The sequence below is a fragment of the Saccopteryx bilineata genome, chromosome 1, assembly GCF_036850765.1.
Source record: "Saccopteryx bilineata isolate mSacBil1 chromosome 1, mSacBil1_pri_phased_curated, whole genome shotgun sequence".
NCBI classification, from domain to species: domain Eukaryota; kingdom Metazoa; phylum Chordata; class Mammalia; order Chiroptera; family Emballonuridae; genus Saccopteryx; species Saccopteryx bilineata.
In genome coordinates, this window is record NC_089490.1 from 401,295,982 (window position 1) to 401,314,465 (window position 18,484).

The following is an 18,484-nucleotide window of genomic DNA, read 5'->3' on the forward strand; positions in this document are numbered from 1 at the left end:
CCTGTGGCCAGGTTTGGAACCACCCCCTTCAGTGTCTCCCTTCTTCCAGGAGGCCACCCCACCCACGCTGGGAGCACTACCAATCAAGAGTGAATAGTTGGGACCTCTCCCACTTCACTGGGTTGGGAGGCCAGCAGGTCATTGGAAAAGACCATGGTGGGATGGGGAGGGGGTAGTCTGATGGGGTAGGTGGCCTTGGGGTGCATGGGTGACTCAACCCCAAGTGGGCCAGGCCATCGGCTGGTGGTGTCAGGTGGCAGCTGCACTCTTGTTGCCATGACAACTCCTCCCCGGGAAAGCAGGGAGGCCCGTCCAACGGGTTTATTTGTGCTTGGAGAGCCCAGGCTGTAGGGGAGGGCAGGGGCCGGGCAGAGAGCAAGCCCGGGGAAACCAGGGAAGGGTGGAGGGCACCTGCTTCAGGAACAGGTAGATGGAATAATGGAACAGGCGGCAGGTGGAAGGAACAGGTGGGGAGGGAGGGGCAGGAATAATGGACTGGCAGGGAGGACAGGTGTGAGAGATGACAGTGGGAATCAATGAAGCCACAAGGGGATGAAAGGTAAAGGAGAGGTGGGTGGAATGAATAGCAAGACTAAGTGCAAAAGAATTAGGGACATGACTCAGGGACATAAGCAAGAAGTCAACTGAGTGCAGAGGGGAACAGAGTCCAGTCCCAGGGTCAGGATGGCTTCTCTAGGCTGGGGGAAAGGAAGCTGGGGAATGTTCTGGGTGGCATGAAGTTTGTTCTCGAGGCTGGAGTTAGGGACCAGGGGCTTGATGAGGGGAACTGGATTTCCCCCTCTATTCAGTGCAGCAGCTTAGAAAGAAAGATAGTCTTCCCATGGAGCGGAAGGACTCATGACAAACTTCTGTATCCAGTGTCCTCAGCATCTCCCAGGGCCTCCCCTGATCTCACCTGCCAGGGCCTTAATACGAGACCTCTCAAACAGGCGGGCCGAGCTGCTGTCATTGTCCCAGTCGGAGTCAGGCAGGTCCCAGCGATTGTTGATGTCACTGTACTGGCCCTGAATCTCCAAACTGTCGAAGTCTGTGGGCGACAAGGTGCTGCTCATGGTGGTGGGTGGCCTCCTGCTCCTGCAAGGGGGAATGTAGCTGGTGAGGAGCATCTTGGGGCCACTGAGCCCACCACTCACCATGTCCTTCTCTCCTCCCACCCTGGATCTGCTTGATCTCCTGATGGTCAAAGATTGTGGTTGGTTTTTCTCCCTGGGGGCGGGGGAGCCTTGTGGGGAAGCAGAGGGACAGGACGCACATAGAGTAAGGCGGCAGGCAGTGGTGTCTCACAGCAAAGCAGTAGGGAGAGAGGGCTCCAGAGCCTCAGGTCAGAGAGGGGCTGTGTACAGAGCCAGGCTGAAAGTGGCAATGGCTTTCAACGTGGTCCAGGACAGCAGCGTATGGGACCCCCTGAGCAATAATGAATGTCAACCGAAGTTCTTCTATTCCCAGGTCCAAGATGGCCTCCTATACCCCGCAGGCGATGTGAGATGAAAAGACTGAGATCCTGTTCTCGAGCTGAGATGCATCTGGGTTACCCCAGGAAGACTGGGGCGCTGTTAGGTTAGCATGGTTATGGTGCCCAAGAGTTCAAAGGAGGACACGGCACTGTTCTCTCCCTTTTGAATTTTCTTTTTTGGGTGACAGGGAATACTTACTAAGTGCTTGACAAATGTCAGCTGTGATATATGCCTCATCTCATCACAACCCATGGGTTCATTATCACCCCCCTTTCATAGATGGGAAGATGCCCCGGCACAGTTCAAGGTCGCAGAGCTGGGTTTCGAAGCCAGTATCTTTTTGACTTTGGGGGGCAAGCTCTTTTTTTTTGTTTTTTTTTTTTGTATTCCTCTGAAGCTGGAAACAGGGAGAGACAGTCAGACAGACTCCCGCATGCGCCCGACCAGGATCCACCTGGCACCCCACCAGGGGCGACGCTCTGCCGCGACCAGAGCCACTCTAGCGCCTGGGGCAGAGGCCAAGGAGCCATCCTCAGCGCCCAGGCCATCTCCACTCCAATGGAGCCCCGGCTGCAGGAGGGGAAGAGAGAGACAGAGAGGAAGGGGGGGTGGAGAAGCAAATGGGCGCCTCTCCTATGTGCCCTGGCCAGGAATCGAACCTGGGTCCCCCGCACGCCAGGCCGACGCTCCACCGCAAAGCCAACCTGCCAGGGCCAGGGCGCAAGCTCTTAATCACAACATTTACATGTTCCTTGAACTTCCTGGAACCCTTCTGGACTCCCTGGGAGAGATCAGCACCCATTGCTCCCTTCCAGGGCCCTGCTTGGGGGAAAATCAGGACCACGTATGCTGGCCAGCACGATTATAACTTGACATTATGCAAGCCAACTGTCCTTATCAAAACTAACAAATGAGCTTCAGATTGGCTGTTAGGGATTAAAAAAAAAATCTCTACTGTCCAAAGTTCCCACATAATTCAGCATTCAGCAGACATCTGAGGGAATGGAGGGGGCCGGATCTGTAACTTTATCTGAGTCCCAAATTCTGCATTTCTTATTTTCCTAGTACTTCTCAAATACCAAGATATATTTTAATCTTTAGTGCCACTTCCTAGGCAGTTTCCGGTTCTGGAGAGAAGGTACAGAGAACCTCTCGTGTGCTTTAGGGGGAGGAAGAAGGGGTGAGTGGTGAGCCGTGGTTGGGCAGGGAGGTGTGTTCTCATGGGCACACAAAGGCAGAACTTGGCTTCTGTCATTAACTGGTCCCATGAAGCTGAACCTGACCCATGTGAACGCCAGGACTGGCTGCCCCTCCCCATCCTCCCAAAGAGAAAACACATACAAGGACTTCCCTGGGTGGGAGTAGCACGGACAAGGTGAGAGGAGTTAACCTTTAAGGCTCCCAGTTTTGGGCTTTCCTTCCTATAACAGGAAAGACAGCTTCATTTCCACCAGGCCTCCTTTCTCATTTAAAATCCATCATTTTCCCTAACAGATTCTTTGAATTTGCTCTGTAAATATTTATATAAAAATAAACTCCAGGTCAAAGTTGAGTCACCCTGAGCAAAGAGTGCTGTGGGCAAGGCGTGACCTGAGCTAGAGTCACCTTGTACTCCCAGTCGCTGGACAGGGAAGCGGCTCCAGCCCCAGGACAGTCTGGTTTCCATTCTTCTCGTTCCCTTCCCAGCAGCCATCCTCACGCTCAGCTCTGGGTGCACATTTCCAGCGCTCACATTCTCCCTGCACAGAACTCCCCACAAAAGCTCCTACATACATGCCCGCTCCCCGGCCATCTGTTTCCATGATCCCTTTTCCTTTTTTACCAGGAACCACAAACCTACTAACGCCAGCCCCCAAGAGTGTGGTCGGTAAACTGTTTAAAAAGAACTGGTTTTGGATTCCTCTAGGTAGGCCTGCACTTTCCATTCCTCTGCAGGCCCCACCATTCCCTCTGTCTCCTTCTTAGCCACACCATGTATTTTTATTACCTGCCTACCCCTGAAGGCCTGTGAGGTTTCCATACTCTGCTTCACTACATCTTTGTACTACACAAAGAGTAGAAACTTAAGGAAGGGGACTGTCTGACCCTGTCTCCAAATTACTGTTGTGTCCCTGGGGCCCCTGTAAGCTGACAAAACCTAAACATGGACTGCTTTGGCTTCCTTGTGGTGATCCAGCTTGGTCCTCCCAAGGTATCTATCCTACTGGGGCTCAGGGCCAGTCCAGACCTCCCAGTGAGGTCTGCTCTTAGAGGTTCTATGTGGAATCCTATCACTTTGGGGGGAAAGCACGAAGTTGGAACCTCCCATTTTCCCAAATAAAAATTTAGCCACTGCCTGACCTGTGGTGGCACAATGGGATAAGCGTCGACCTGGAACACTGAGGTCGCCAGTTTGAAACCCTGGGCTTGCCTAGTCAAGGCACATATAGGAGTTGATGCTTCCTGCTCCTCCCCCTTCTCTCTCTCTCTCTCTCCCTCTCTCTCTCTCCTCTCCAAAAATTGAATAAATAAAGTTTTTAAAATAAATAAATAAATAAAATTTGTTTAAAAAAAAAATTGGCCACTTAGGTCCTGGCCAGTTGGGCCAGTGGACAGAGCGTCGGTCCAGCATGCGGATGTCCTGGACTCAATCCCCGATCAGGGCACACAGGAGAAGCAACCATCTGCTTCTCTTCCCCTCCCTCTCCCCCTTCTCTTTCTCTTCCCCTCTTGCAGCCAGTGGCTCGATTGGTTCGAGCATCAGCCCTGGGCACTGATGATAGCTCAGTTGGTCTGAGCATCAACCTCAGGTGCTGAGAATAGATCAGTTGATTCAAGCATCAGCTCTAGATGAGAATTGCTGGGTGGATCCCAGTTGGAATGCATGGAGGAATATGTCTCACCATCTCCCTTCTCTCTCTCTCTTTTTTTTTTTTGTATTTTTCTGAAGCTGGAAACTGGGAGAGACAATCAGACAGACTCCCTCATGCGCCCGACCGGGATCCACCCGGCACGCCCACCAGGGGCGATGCTCTGCCCAGCAGGGGGGCGATGCTCTGCCCAGCAGGGGGCGATGCTCTACCCCTCCGGGGCGTCGCTCTGCCAAGACCAGAGCCACTCTAGCGCCTGGGGCAGAGGCCAAGGAGCCATCCCCAGCGCCCGGGCCATCTTTGCTCCAATGGAGCCTTGGCTGCGGGAGGGGAAGAGAGAGACAGAGTGGAAGGGGGGGGGGTGGAGAAGCAAATGGGCGCTTCTCCTATGTGCCCTGGCTGAGAATCAAACCCGGGTCCCCCGCACGCCAGGCCGACGCTCTACCGCTGAGCCAACCGGCCAGGGCCCCCTTCTCTTACTTAAGAAGAAAAGGAACCAAGATGGCACTAGTCTCCTTAGATGACCTCATCAGGCCACCATGTTGTAACTCTAAGGAGTTTATTCCCACAGACCCACATGTGAATAGTGCTCTCTGGTGGTTCTGAGGCCCTATCTCAGGGGTCCCCAAACTACGGCCCGCGGGCCGCATGTGGCCCCCTGAGGCCATTTATCCGGCCCCTACCACACTTCCTCTTTCATTGGTGGTCAGTGAGAGGAGCATAGTTCCCATTGAAATACTGGTCAGTTTGTTGATTTAAATTTACTTGTTCTTTATTTTAAATATTGTATTTGTTCCCGTTTTGTTTTTTTACTTTAAAATAATATATGTGCAATGTGCACAGGGATTTGTTCATATTTTTTTTATAGTCTGGCCCTCCAACAGTCTGAAGGACAGTGAACTGGCCCCCTGTGTAAAAAGTTTGGGGACCCCTGCCCTATCTCCATGTTTCTGAGGTTTGGTTTTCAAGCATTTGAACTCTGCAGTGCCCTAGCCTTCTGCAGAATATACTATGTTCCTTGCTGTGCTCTCCAGATCCCTAGTTTTCTACTGGAGTGTCTTCTGCATAGATCCGGCTCTGGGTTCTTTCCACTGAGTGTATCCTTCCTCACCTGTGATCCACTGGGTATCCCCTGCTCACATTTCCTTGGTCTGCAGTCCTGTCCCCCCCAAGCCAATGACTCCCTGCCTCTCTACTGGAGAATCATCAACCTTCTTCTCCATAGATTCCTGAACTCTGGAGAGAGGGCGGTACAGCAGCTAATCCAGATTATAGTTCACCAGCACATTATTCTTAGCCGCTGACCTCTAGGCTGGACCCAAATAGCTTACATTATTCGTGCCAGAGTAAAGTCAACTTCCGCCACCTGCAAGCTGGGGGTCCTGCTGGATCCCAAACGCTCTGGATGCAGACTGCTCAGCTGGTGCCCACACACCCTCAAGGGGAGCTGCCTCTCTGCCTTCTCGTTGGCATTCAAAGCTAGAAATCCTATCCCTGGGGCTAGAGCTTGTCTCCTTCCCTAATTCCTCCTCTCACCACATCCTCCTCCTCATTCATTCTTTACCTCCCTCAGAGAGAGTGGATCATGCCCTGCTCTGTGCCCCCGCAGCACTTCAGCAGGCTGCTATTATTATACTTATCACGTTGTCTTACAGTTAGTTGTTTATGTGTCTCTCTGCCGCTCTACTTTTAACACACCGAGGACAAGGGCTGTGTTTGCCAAGCCCAGTACAATAGGTACTCAATAAGGAGATATTAAATAAATAGCCGAAATTCTACCCCCCCCCCATTGAATTAATGTCTCTCTTAGAGCTGGCAAAAAGCTCAAGGGAAGAATGAGCTGGGCTCAGAGAAGCCCCTCTGCCCCTCAGCTGGAGGGCTGTCGGGGTTGGGCTCTACAGACCAGGACCAGGGATTCCCAAACCTGCACCAAATCACAATTACCTGGTGGTGGGGGTGGGGTGGAGCTATGAAAACAGATTGCCAGGCCCGCCCCCAGAGTTTCTGACTCAGGTCGGGTGTAGGGCTTAGCAATCTGCATTTCTTTTCTTTTGTTTTTTAAAAAGATTTTATTTATTCATTATAGAGAGGGGAGAGAGAGAGAGAGAGAGAGAGAGAAGGGGGGAGGAGCAGAAAGCATCAACTCCCATATGTGCCTTGACCAGGCAAGCCCAGGGTTTTGAACCGGCAACCTCAAGCGTTTCCAGGTTGACACTTTATCCACTGCGCCACCACAGGTCAGGCGCAATCTGCATTTCTAACTATTCTCAGATGACAATAAAGTCACCGGTCCAGGGACCACACACTGAGGGTCATGTTGTCTAAAGCTAAGGTAGTAGTTAGAATTGGTTAGAGGAGCTGTGAGGACTGAGACACAAAGTTTCAGGGGTAAGTGTCACCTAAGGTTGGCGCCCATGCTCAACCCAAATATAACTTTCCTTCAGAAACGGCAAGACACACAGCGTCAGAAGCCTGGGGCAATGGGAGGAAAATGAAGATGGATTGGGCTCTGGATCTAACGAGACAAATGGAGCTGATGTCCTGACACCGGCAAATCACAGCTGTGCAGAAGGAGGACGATATGGCTAGAGATGTGACAGGGAGGCAGAGCTGAACAAGTGACAGCAGGATGAATAATAGATTAGAAGAAATGGGGACTTTGGCCAAGTAAAAATCTTATTTGACTCAAAATATGAGTGTACCAGCAGAGAGAGAAAAGGAATGAGAAATAATAAATAAACTCAGGACTCCTAAGAAAGCAAAAGAAAGATGCACTCAGGACAGAGAACCAGCAGGAGAAGCAGAATCCCAACCGGTTTCTCTCCAGGCCATTCCTGAGGAAGCGCGCACAGGAAGCCTCCTCCCAGAAACTTAGGAGCTGGGCCCAAGAGAGGGACTTCATGTTTGTTTGATCTCCTTTAGAATCCTCTACTCACAGCAGATTTATTCAGATTAATTTTCACTCCCTTCCTCAAGCATATAACCCATGGGTTATAACAGTTTCTCTAATGGACAAATCTAAGATCCGTGTTAGCTTTTTCCTTCCTAATTGTTTGCTGCTCTGGATATGCTGAGAAGTTGCCCAGTACCTCAAGCTAAGACATATTTGGAACTCAGTCTGCCTTCTTCATCTTCAGGGAAAACTGGTTTGTGGGTACCCTGTCCATGCCTGAACAGACCAGCTCTCCAGCCCTGGAACTGTGGCTGCTTGTGGAGGGGAGGCCCGCTAAGAAACAACAACTCACCGAGACAGTATGTAGCAGGTTAGGACAGGGGGCAAGCCTGCCGCTCAGACAAGCACGCAGAGCCATGAGGTTAAGGGGGGAAAGCCGTCCTGGGCCAGAGGAGTTCAGAGCCAAAGGCCGACTGTGCGCTGGAGTTGGAATACCCCTGCCAGGAGGCCTTGCCCCGTAGTTCCGTGCGGGGCAGACTCCAAGTCCTCTGGACGTCTCGGCCACAGAGACACCTTACACCTAGCCTCCTCATCACCCGAAGGGGTTTCTTTCTCTCTCTGCCAGTGTTCTCGTCACCACAGCCAAGTCTGTCCCCTTCGCAGACATACTGCGAGCATGCATAAAGGGGAACCTAGAGCCAGTAACCAAAGAGGCGAGGAGCAGCTCCCCAGGCTCCAGAGGGAGACCCCAGAAAGACCCTGAGGGAAGCAGGCACTCGCAGACACAGGGCAGGGACGGCTCAGCGTGTCCGCAGCACCTGGACCAAAGCCGGCCGGTCCGCCTAGGAGCCTCAGCAACGTGAACGGCCAACGCTGTCAGACTCGCTCCGAGCCCTGCCGACCCGACCCCTTAACGCGTCTGTCAGCCCCCCGCTCTTCTAGACTCTTCTCTTGGCTCGGGAAAGGCCCGTGTCCCCAAGCCTTGATGCCCCGCCGCCAGCAAACCGGTACCTGGGTGGCTGGCACATGACTCTCACCATCCGGTCCCTGGGACCGAGTGGGAGCGAGCGACAGGAGCCGCATCCTACGTCCCCTGCTCCGTCCGCCAGCCCGGATCCAGACCCCGACCCCGACCCGCCGTCCGCACGCGGCTGCACAAAGCGCGCCGCCCCGCCGGCCGGGACAAAGCGGGCCGGGGCGCCGGCACCTACCTCGGAGCGGAGCGCCGGCCCCGCACGGGGGAGCGCGGCGGGCGGGGGCACACGGTCGTCGCCGCGCCCGCAGCCCGGCCACGAGGGGCGGTTGCGGGCGGCAGCTGGAGGCCGGGCGGCGGCGGGACTCACGGCGGGCGGCAGGCAGGCGCTGTCACGGGTTGCGGGGGGCGCGCGGGGCCGGCGTGGCGCGTGGCGGCGCGCGGGCGCGAGCGGCGGGACTGCGGCGCCGCGGAAGGAGGACAATAGCCTCCCCCTGCCGCAGGCCGCCGGCTCCCGCGGGAGGCCCGGGACCATCTGGAGTCAGCGGCCTCGCGGGGCTCCGGGCGGGGCCCGAATCACCCCCGCCCCGCCCGGCGCCATGGCAACCGCGGCCCCTCTCGGTTCTCCGCACAGTTCCCCTGTCCGGGGTCGCTGACCTTTCCTGGGGCAAACGCGGCGGCGGCTTCGGGACCAGTTCCAAACCCCCCTCCCCATCTTCCCAGCGAGTGGCCCCCATAACCCTGCCTTCCGGTTCTCGCCAGTCTGGGTCACCCCTCGGCCGTCTGGGCAGCCCCTCACAGCTTACCAGGCTTGGTCTCCGCAGTTTGCATACCCCACCTTTGTCACTACTCCGATTTTCGTACAAAATCTGTATCCCCAGGACACGCAATCCTTTCTTTAACGGCACTCACCGCCCAGAAGGCTTCCCAATCTTCAGCCTCTATTTTCCTTCTCAAAATTTCCTCCTGGGCACCTCCAGCTCATCTTCCTTTAAGCATTTCCTCTACCCATCCCTTGTCTCTCCCTTCCACCTTCAGGCAGGTAGGCAGGCTCTCTTTCCCAGAGCATCTCCATGGTACATGTGGTGGAGATTCGTCTCCTCGCAGATCAGATTCTCAGAACAGTCATCGCTGCAGCTCCACGCAGCTCCTTCTCAGCTCCTCACATTTATCAACCAGAATTCCGGCCTACTCACTGTCTTAAGAAGGAGTGGGGGTGGGGACTGACGTTTCTAGGCCTGGCATAGCTGGGTTTCCCCTTGGTTTAGTAGTGTCTGAGTCTAAGGTCCTTGAGTCTAAAGTGAACTGTTATCTGTTTAGTAGAGAAAAGAAGGAATTATGCCCAAATAATAACAAAGTTATAAAGTGCCCTGTTCAGTGCTAAAAACACACTATCTCACGTGACCCCACCCCCACCCCCACTCTTTCAGACTGGGAAACTAGGCTCAGGAATGAACTAGTAATAACAGATTCGGTTTTGTACGGAGCAGTCCGAACTTAACCATTAAGTTCTACTGCCCATGAAGATGGGGGTCTGTTTGTACCAGGGAAATGCCTGAAATGGCCAAATAAGGGCAATGTGAAGAATGGGCTTTGCCTAAATTATTGGGTTTAAGGCAGTGGTAGTCAACCTGGTCCCTACCGCCCACTAGTGGGCGTTCAGCTTTCATGGTGGGCGGTAGCGGAGCAACCAAAGTATAAATAAAAAGATAGATTTAACTATAGTAAGTTGTTTTATAAAAATTTATTCTGCCAAATTCTTAATGAAAATCTGACATAAAGTACTTGGTAAGTAATTATTATTATATGCTTTAACTTGCTGTAACTCTGCTTTATAAATTTTATAAAATAAAGTGACTTCCCTACTTTATAAATCACCATTACTGTGGAACTGGGGGGCAGTTAGAAAATTTTACTACTAACAGAGATACAAAAGTGGGCGGTAGGTATAAAAAGGTTGACTACCCCTGGTTTAAGGTTTTATTTATTTATGAGTAATGGAATTTTAGGATTTTGCTCCTTTCTCAAAAGATATGCATACTGGAACAAATATATAAGTTATCAAAGTTCCTTCCAGAAACGATTTGGGCAAGTGGAAATCATTTGTATTAAATCCATTTGAAAACATTTCCAAGGTTCAAAAAAGTCCTTTTACCAATCCTAACTCGTTGTGCCATCTCACATACCTGGCCTTAGTTTTCCCAGTCTATAAAAGGGGTTAGGAGAAGGGTCAGGTTGTTGCACTAAATGATGACCTTGAAGTTTCCCGCTAGTGCTGATAGACTGATTCTAAACTGGAACAGTGATTCTACCACCAAATTGGAACTTGGCCTTCTGGGGTGCACCTCACTATTAGCTGTAATTGGGCTATTTATTACTTATATTTTTTTAAACAATCACTCCTTCAGGCAGTGGAATCAAAGAAGTGAGGGCATAGCCGTAACTGTTCCAGAGGTAGGAGTGAATGTGTTAAGGAGGGAGGCACTGAGGTCAAAGGTGATGGGATGAGAGAACCAGCTGATCTGCCCAAAGAGCTGGAACTCCCAACCTCTGCTGCTGTACTGGTTGTGGGAACTGAGGGTCTCAACAACAACTGAGTAGATTGTGACCCAATTAAAAGACAAGAATATTAGGTCTCCAAATTAGCATAATAATGTCTTTTGTATAGTGAGCTCTCATTTTCAGCATTTCATAATCCTTGTAAGGTAAAATGAATCATTCTCATTTTATTGATGAGCAAACTGATGCTCAGATAGCTGAGTGAATGCTCAAGTTTACAGAATCTTTTGATTGCTAGTATGCTCTTTCCCCTCTGCTAGAGAGGGGGGTTAGCAGAGTAGCTAAAAGCATCTATTTTGGAGTCAGACTTCCTGGTGTCAAACCTAGTTTTGCCACAAGCTGTTGACCTTGGGATTCAGTTTCTTTACTTGTAAAACGGTATCATAACACGGGCAATCAAATGAGTTACTGCAGATGAAGTACTAGAACAGTGCCTGGCACATAGTAAGCACTCAATCATGGTCCGCAATTATTACTTTATCATATTATCATATTGCCATACTCTTTCCCAACTTGGAGAGGAGGTGTTCTCCATAGAGAGATCACTTTGTCTCAGCTCTGTTACCAAGTTGTTTTGGAAACCTGTTATTTTTGCCCTGTAGTGCGTCAGTCCAGTCAAGGATGAAAAAAAACTTCTGCTTCCTTTTTATATAAGCTGCAAAAATGAAATGATGTCTAAGTATGTTGAGCTTTTCAGAGAATCCAGATTTTCTGCTTATATTACCAAGACTCATGAGAAGGTCTTGGTAGGATTTCCTGCCACCAAACCTACAGATGGAGCTGAATTCTTAGCTCTTGTTCCTGTACCAGGAAGAAGTGTCCCTCCTTCTGTCTGAGACTGATTCTCCTGGCTCCTTCCCTAAGTCCCATCCCCTCCCACAGCCTCATGGCTAGTATTCCTTCTGGTGAGCTCCTCTCTTCTCGCTCCTTCCCATCAGCACTTGAATATACTCAGGTACCTGCCAGCTTAAAAAATAAGTGAGAAACTCTGACCCTCCACCACATTGCCCTTACTCTTTCTGATCACAATCTTCTTCAGTCGTTTGAACTCTGGCTATACTTCTTTGCCTTCCATTTAATCATTCAATCAAAAACTATCTGGCTTATGTGCTGGGATGTGGCGATCTAATGATGACTGAAATGTACACTGTCTCTGTCCTCTTGGAGTTTACATTCTGCTAGGGTTGACAGATGCTAATAAAATACTAATCACAGAATATATATACTCAGACTTATAATCACAAAGTATAATAAGTGTTATGAACAAAAAGTTCAGGCTGCTATGTGAAACTATAACAGCGAGTCATAACCTGGTTAGGGAGGTCAGATCATCTGAGCTAGATTTGAAATATGAGAGCATTAACCAGGTAGAGAATGAAGGATAATAATAGCCATTACTAATACAAATTGGGAATTATCTTTCTAGCACTTTACACATATCATTTCATTTAATTCTTGTAACAACTCAGAAGTGAGAATTAACCCCATTTTTCAGAAGAAGAAACGGAGTCATTGAGAGATTAAGTGTTTTGCCAGGTGTCATTAAACCAGGCAGGGGAAGAGCTGGGATTTTAATTAACCCAGACGGTCTGACACTTGAGCCAGTTCTCAGCTATAGGGACACAGGGTGTGCGGATACCGGGCCTGATGCTGTACGATGCATGTTGCATGTGAGAAAACAGAAATAAGAGCAGTGGGAGGGAAAACAGAGGGCGAGAGAGAATGGGTGGTGAGGTCAGGCCAGGAAGAAAGGGATTTTTTACTTTTCTGCAGAAGCCTCCCTCTAAATGTCAAGAGACAGAATCCGATAAACCCAAAGCTCAAAATTTATGCCATCAACTGTTGAATTGGAAAGAACATGTAAATTTCCCCCCACACAGAAAAATATAAGCCTTTTAGAACTTGGTGCAGAATTGACAAGGACTGAGAAAGGAGAACAAGAGAGTTTAGATGCAACTGAAGGGCCATCTCCACCACCAAAGAAAAAAGTGGACAGCAGGGGCTTATGCTCCATGTCATTCCTGGAACACTGAGAAGTACCCTGTGCTAACAGGGGCAACTGCCGCAGAGTGTAAATGGCATTGTCACCTGGGTAGGCACAGCAGGTCGGAGATAAATTCTGTCTCCTCATTACCTTAAGCCCTGTCACCCCCTAAGCCTGAATCTCCTCATCTGCTGACATTTGGAGGAAATCTGAGAAGTTCCTTGGTGTCCCGCCTGGGAGGCGTGTGAGAGTGACCTGAGAACTGAGAGTTAGGGTACCTGTGGGGATTGCTTTGGACTGGGGGGCGAGAACCCCACAGTAGGGGCTGAGGGGTACCTGACCAAGCTAGGGAACAGATGGAGGTTCAGTAGTACCAGGAATCGCTGAGCGGGGGTCACCAAGCTCCCCTAAAGCAATCACTGTGCTTTGTCTATATCAAGACCAGTTTCCCCTGCCAGGGAACCCTGCCACAGATGCAGGGGCCATAGAACCCAGTGGCCAAGGCCAAGTGGAGGAAGCTATACTTTATCAGTTAGGTCAGAGAGACAGAAGATGGCCATTGACCTTGATGCCCCTGCTCTGATATCAGAAAGATACATAAACCCAAATTAGGACACCATGTAGGGAAGGGGACAGGGAGGAGATACTACGAAACCACATATGCCACTTGAAATGATTGAGCTGTCTTGAGTTGGTATGGTTTATCATTTTTCTGCCATTAGTGGAAAAGGGGGCTGAAGAGCTAAGTTGTGAAATAAAGAAAATTACATATTTCTTCATCCGAGTCTATAATTGTGATTGTAAATAAATCTGCTATACAAGTGCAGATGAGAAAGGTGGGCTTACAAGGGGTGTGCCAGTGCCTCACAAGGACAGACCTGACTTCCTGCGACTATGGTAGACCAGCAGGCCAGGGTAACGCCAGCTAGGAACATGATTTGCAAAGAATGATCAGGTATTTGAAAGTGAAAGTGTGCAGATGAGCCAGGTAGAGTCTTAAGTCAAATGGGCATCTGACTATGATCTGATGGAGGTGGCGCCTGGAGGACAAAAGAGAGCCCTACCTGGAGCTCCCGTGCATAGTGTAGAAAAGTCTGGCATTCTAGGAGCCTGGAGAGATATATGCTGTGAGCTAAGCAATGTTGTGAGTGGACGCTGCTGTTGACTAAACTGGAGAAAATAAACCTGCTTTGAGGACATAGAAGTATTACATCCATTTATCTTTGTCCAGCTTGGATTCAAAAAAGCATTTATTTATGGACCATCCCTCTAAGACTATTTTTAATTTCCAAACCTAAACACCATTAAAAACTGGGCCTATGCCCTGGCCACATAGCTCACTTGGTTGGAGCATCATCCTGGAGCACGGAGGTTGCCGGTTCGATTCCAGGTCAGGGCACATACAGGAGCAGCTCACTGTTCCTGTCTCTCTCTCTGCCCCTGCCTTTCTCAAATAAATAAATGAATAAATATTAAAAAAAAACAAACCAAAAAACAAAAAACTGGGCCTAGGCCCTGGCCTGGTAGCTCAGTGGATCAAGCGTCAACCTGGTCCGCCAGAGGTCGTGAGTTTGACCCCGGTCAGGGCAGTATAAGAAGTAATCAATGAGTAAACAATTGAACTGAATAACTAAGTGAAACAAAAAGTTGAGGCTCCTCTCCCTTCCCACTCAATCAATGAAAAATTAAAAAACAAAACAAAACTGGGCCTTAAAACCCATTTGAACGGTTCCAAACCATCTAGGAGCAGGCTGGGATCAACCATAATTCTCAATACTTTTGATTTTAACCTGTCAATAACAAACCACTCCTTTCTTCTAAGAAGCTAATGCCACAAAACCCTGGCAATACACAGAACCTTTGAAAAAATGTCTGATCATACCCATATACCTGAAATAAATTTGGGCAGCATCTGCTTACTACTAATAGGTGAAGGGAAGTCTTTGGGGTTCCTTGATCAAATTGCACTGGAAAATGTGGATTGTGCTGGGAAACATACAATGTTAGAACCCAAAAGGCATAGATTTAGTGTACATCTTTGAAGCTATAGAAATTTTAGGTCAGTTTTTTGTATTGTAACCTAATTTACTTGTGCAATGGTACTATTATTGTTCAACTATGAAGCTTCCTGGTAGTTAGGAACAATACTCTGGAGTTTTATGGCCTTATTGAAATTCTGGCCAATCACGTTCTATAGTGTGACCTTGAACAAGTTATCTAACTTCTCTGAACCTTGGTTTTCTTATCTGTAAATAGGGGATAATTTTTTGGGGGGGAGGGGAGATAATTTTAAAGAAGTTATGAGAAATTAAATAATGCATTCCAGGTGCCTGATAAGGGCTCGACAAATGTTAGCCGTTGTTATTATTATTTTACTTGTTTTATATGTAGGCAAATCTTGCCTTAAGTAAAACATACGGGCATACTCAGAGATATTGCAGGTTTGGTTCCAGACCAATGCAATAAAGCAAGTTTCACAATAAAGTGAGTCGTAATCATTTTTGCTGGTGGAGGATCTTGCCTTCAATTTGTAAAAAAAACCCATGATATCCCTGAAGCCCTATAAAGTGAAGCATAATAAAACAAGGTGTGCTTATAATGAAGAATAAAAGTCTAGATTTTTGTGAAAGGTTAATGGGGGAGGTTATTTTTATTACAAAAGGATTCTTCAGTTTATAAGAGAACTGAAAACAGGATTTCTTTTCAACAGTCAACTTCCCAGTATGTCTAAAATTAATTGATTCACACAAAACTGGGTTTGTACGATGTTTTAGGAACACAGCTGGTGTACAAAGCACAAGACATCTGTAACATAATCACTCAGGCCAGGTCTGAACCACTGTGGCAAGTTAACAATAGCAATCCTGGGTATTCTCAACTCTCCTTTATGAAAGAATTACTTGAATTCTCTGTGGTTTCAGAGGGTAGAGTTGGAATCAATGAGTGGAAGATACTGTGGTGGTGGGGGATTTCAATTCAATATAACGAAAAAAATCGTCAGCAAACTACTGCTGTCCAAAACTGGAATGGGTTGGCTCTTGAAATGGCAAATTTTCAACACTAGATATTTAAGTAAAAGCTAGTTATCAACTTGTTAGAACTCTTGGAATGACTATTGCATGAAATAGAGACATGAATTAGGGCGATGTTTCCCAAACCTAAATATACTAAATATATTGTGCAAATCAGATCAATACCCCATCTTAGACACCAGGAAGACATGAGGAAGGAGGTAGAGAGGGATTATTCAGGAAGAGGTATAGAGATAAAGGAAATGAAATGGATAAAAATATTGTTTCTCTGGTTATAAATACTAGATTAAATTTTTTCTAAGACTTCTTCTAATTTGAGGATTCTAAAACTCTCAAATTGGCCTGACCAGGCGGTGGTGCAGTGGATAGAGTATTGGACTGGGATGTGGAGGACCCAGGTTCAAGACCCTGAGGTCGCCAGCTTGAGTGCGGACTCATCTGGTTTGAGCAAAGCTCACCAGCTTGAGCCCAAGGTCGCTGGCTCGAGCAAGGGGTCACTTGGTCTGCTGTAGCCCCCCCCCCCCCCAGTCAAGGCACATATGGGAAATCAATCAATGAACAACTAAGGAACCGCAACGAAGAATTGATGTTTCTCATCTCCCTCCCTTCCTGTCTGTCTGTCCCTATCTGTCCCTCTCTCTGACTCTATGACTCTACCACAAAAACAAACAAAAAACAAAACAGATGTTATTGTAATGATATTCCTGGGAGAATTTTCTTATTTTAGTTGTGGAAAACTAGAATGTAACACCTAAAGTGAGTGGTAAAATAGGAAAAGAATTCAGACATCCTGATCCTTTTAGACTTTTGATCCCACAGCTTGTTTTCAACTGGTGAGAATAAAAGTTGGCAAAACAGGAAGATAGAAGTGACTTGATAGCTAGAACAGATGAAAATCAAGTCAACTTCAGAGACAAGTGAACAACCAGCTCAGCTGAGGTTCCATATTACCAGCTTTAAAGACTTTGTACACCAGTATTCCTGTTAAAGTACTTCAGAGTACCGTGAGTATACAAAGACTGCACCAAGACTGAACACGTCCAGCCAGTGTCCTTTTTAGTGGGAATCCTAGAAGATGAATCTTTGTCCCAGTTAGCCTATTTGTCTTTCAAATCAAGTTGATCATCTGGCCTTTGGATCAATATGTTTACTTGGCCATATGTGACTGGATTGCACTGCTATTCCCATTCCTAAGGCTTTTATGCCACAAAAAATACTTCCTTCCACTGGACATCTGCTGGCAGGACAAATGCACCTGCCTAGAAAGAAGGCCAAAAGCTAATTACGGAGGGCAGAACCACTTTGTGATATAGATTTTATTGGTTAGATAGGAAGAGGAGAAATTGGACACTAACAGGAAAGGAATAAAATCTCCTGGGCTGGCCCCAGAACTGGCTACTGGTAGAGAAACCAGACACTGTACAAAGGGTGATTGTCAGCCAGGAAAAACAGGAAGCTACCCAGTATCCTCATCAGTCATTTCAAGAAGGAGAGAAAGAAAACAGGGAATGAGGGTGAAGAAGAAAACACTCTAGTCATGCAAACTTTGGTAGCATCCTGGTGTGATCTTCATTTTGTCCATGAAGAATGAAGAAAAACAAACACTGTAGTCCAAGAATTTGCACAAAAGTCAGCACCACTATGGCCTCTAGTGCCCCCCTAACCTAACAGTCCTCTGCATGAACATCCCTGTTTGACCCCTGATAGGAAAGCAAAGAGAGGGGAGTAGCGAAGCTGCCCCAGATTCTGTGCTCCAGGTGGAGAAGGCCTCAAGAAGGTGAAGGGATGAGCTAATCTAAGCGTCATGGCCCCATTTCTAAGGATGTGATTAGTGGAGAGGCACCTGGGAGCTGCTCCATTTCAGGAAACCCGGTTATGGGAACTGGTGGGGGATAGACTTTGCTCAGGACCTGAGAGAAGCAGTTAACCCTTTCCTATTGTAATTCCCGTTGTATGACAGATGTAGGGGGAAAAGACTCTTAATAGTTTCCCAGTGGGGTAGAAACTCCTTGTATGGACTTTATTTTGCATCAACCTGATAAGAAGGACCATAGGGATATTTTAAACCTAAGTTCCTGAGGTTAGTCTCTTCAGGGCTTTTGAATGCTCTAGGGGAGAACAAGGTAGGACCTAAGAAATATCTAGAAATGATATACACAGAAAGGGCACATTCAGAAGCGAAAGCCAGATCAAATGTTCCTAAAATGTCTCTGTCCACCAGCATCATTCTCTAGGATGTTCTGGTTCCACTCAAACCCCTGGGTTTGGGTCAGAATCAACCTGGGACTCTTCAGGTGGGGTCTCTTCCAGCCAAACAGGCGATTTCTTCTCAGAATAAACAGGATGTCCAAAGTGGACATGAAACACTAATCCAAATCCTGGAGTGAAGGAATGCGAGCAGAATAGTACGCCACTTACGTCTAAGAACAGGAAAGAGCTGGCCCCTTGAAGGCACTGCTAAAATCTGGAACACCGGCGCTGAAATATCCAAAGTAGCATCCAATGGTTACTTAGCTGACCTGGTTGACTAAGGTGACCTTAACCTTGGGCAGATCATTTAACTTCTTTGGGCCTCTTATTTCTTCAACAATTTTTTTTCTTTTTTTCTTTTTTCTTTACAGAGACAGAGAGAGAGAGTCAGAGAGAGAGGGATAGTCAGGGACAGACAGACAGGAACGGAGAGATGAGAAGCATCAATCATTAGTTTTTCGTTGCGCAT

General features: G+C 48.1%; 1 protein-coding gene across 2 annotated transcripts in view; it reads right to left on the minus strand.

The window, feature by feature from the left end:
- Window positions 1-9,258, minus strand: part of SPTBN2 (spectrin beta, non-erythrocytic 2) — a 42,137-nt gene extending 32,879 nt beyond the window's left edge. The window contains exons 1-2 of one of the 2 annotated variants that reach the window (XM_066252156.1): window positions 9,103-9,258; window positions 917-1,095 (exon numbers count right to left, since the gene is read on the minus strand). In XM_066252156.1, the coding sequence (XP_066108253.1) occupies window positions 917-1,073 (157 nt within the window). In that variant the 5' untranslated portion in view covers window positions 1,074-1,095; window positions 9,103-9,258. Of the gene's footprint in view, window positions 1-916; window positions 1,096-8,428; window positions 8,534-9,102 lie in introns of those variants that run through there. The other variant, XM_066252155.1, reaches the window with a different exon arrangement.
- Between the last annotated feature and the right edge of the window lie 9,226 nt (window positions 9,259-18,484).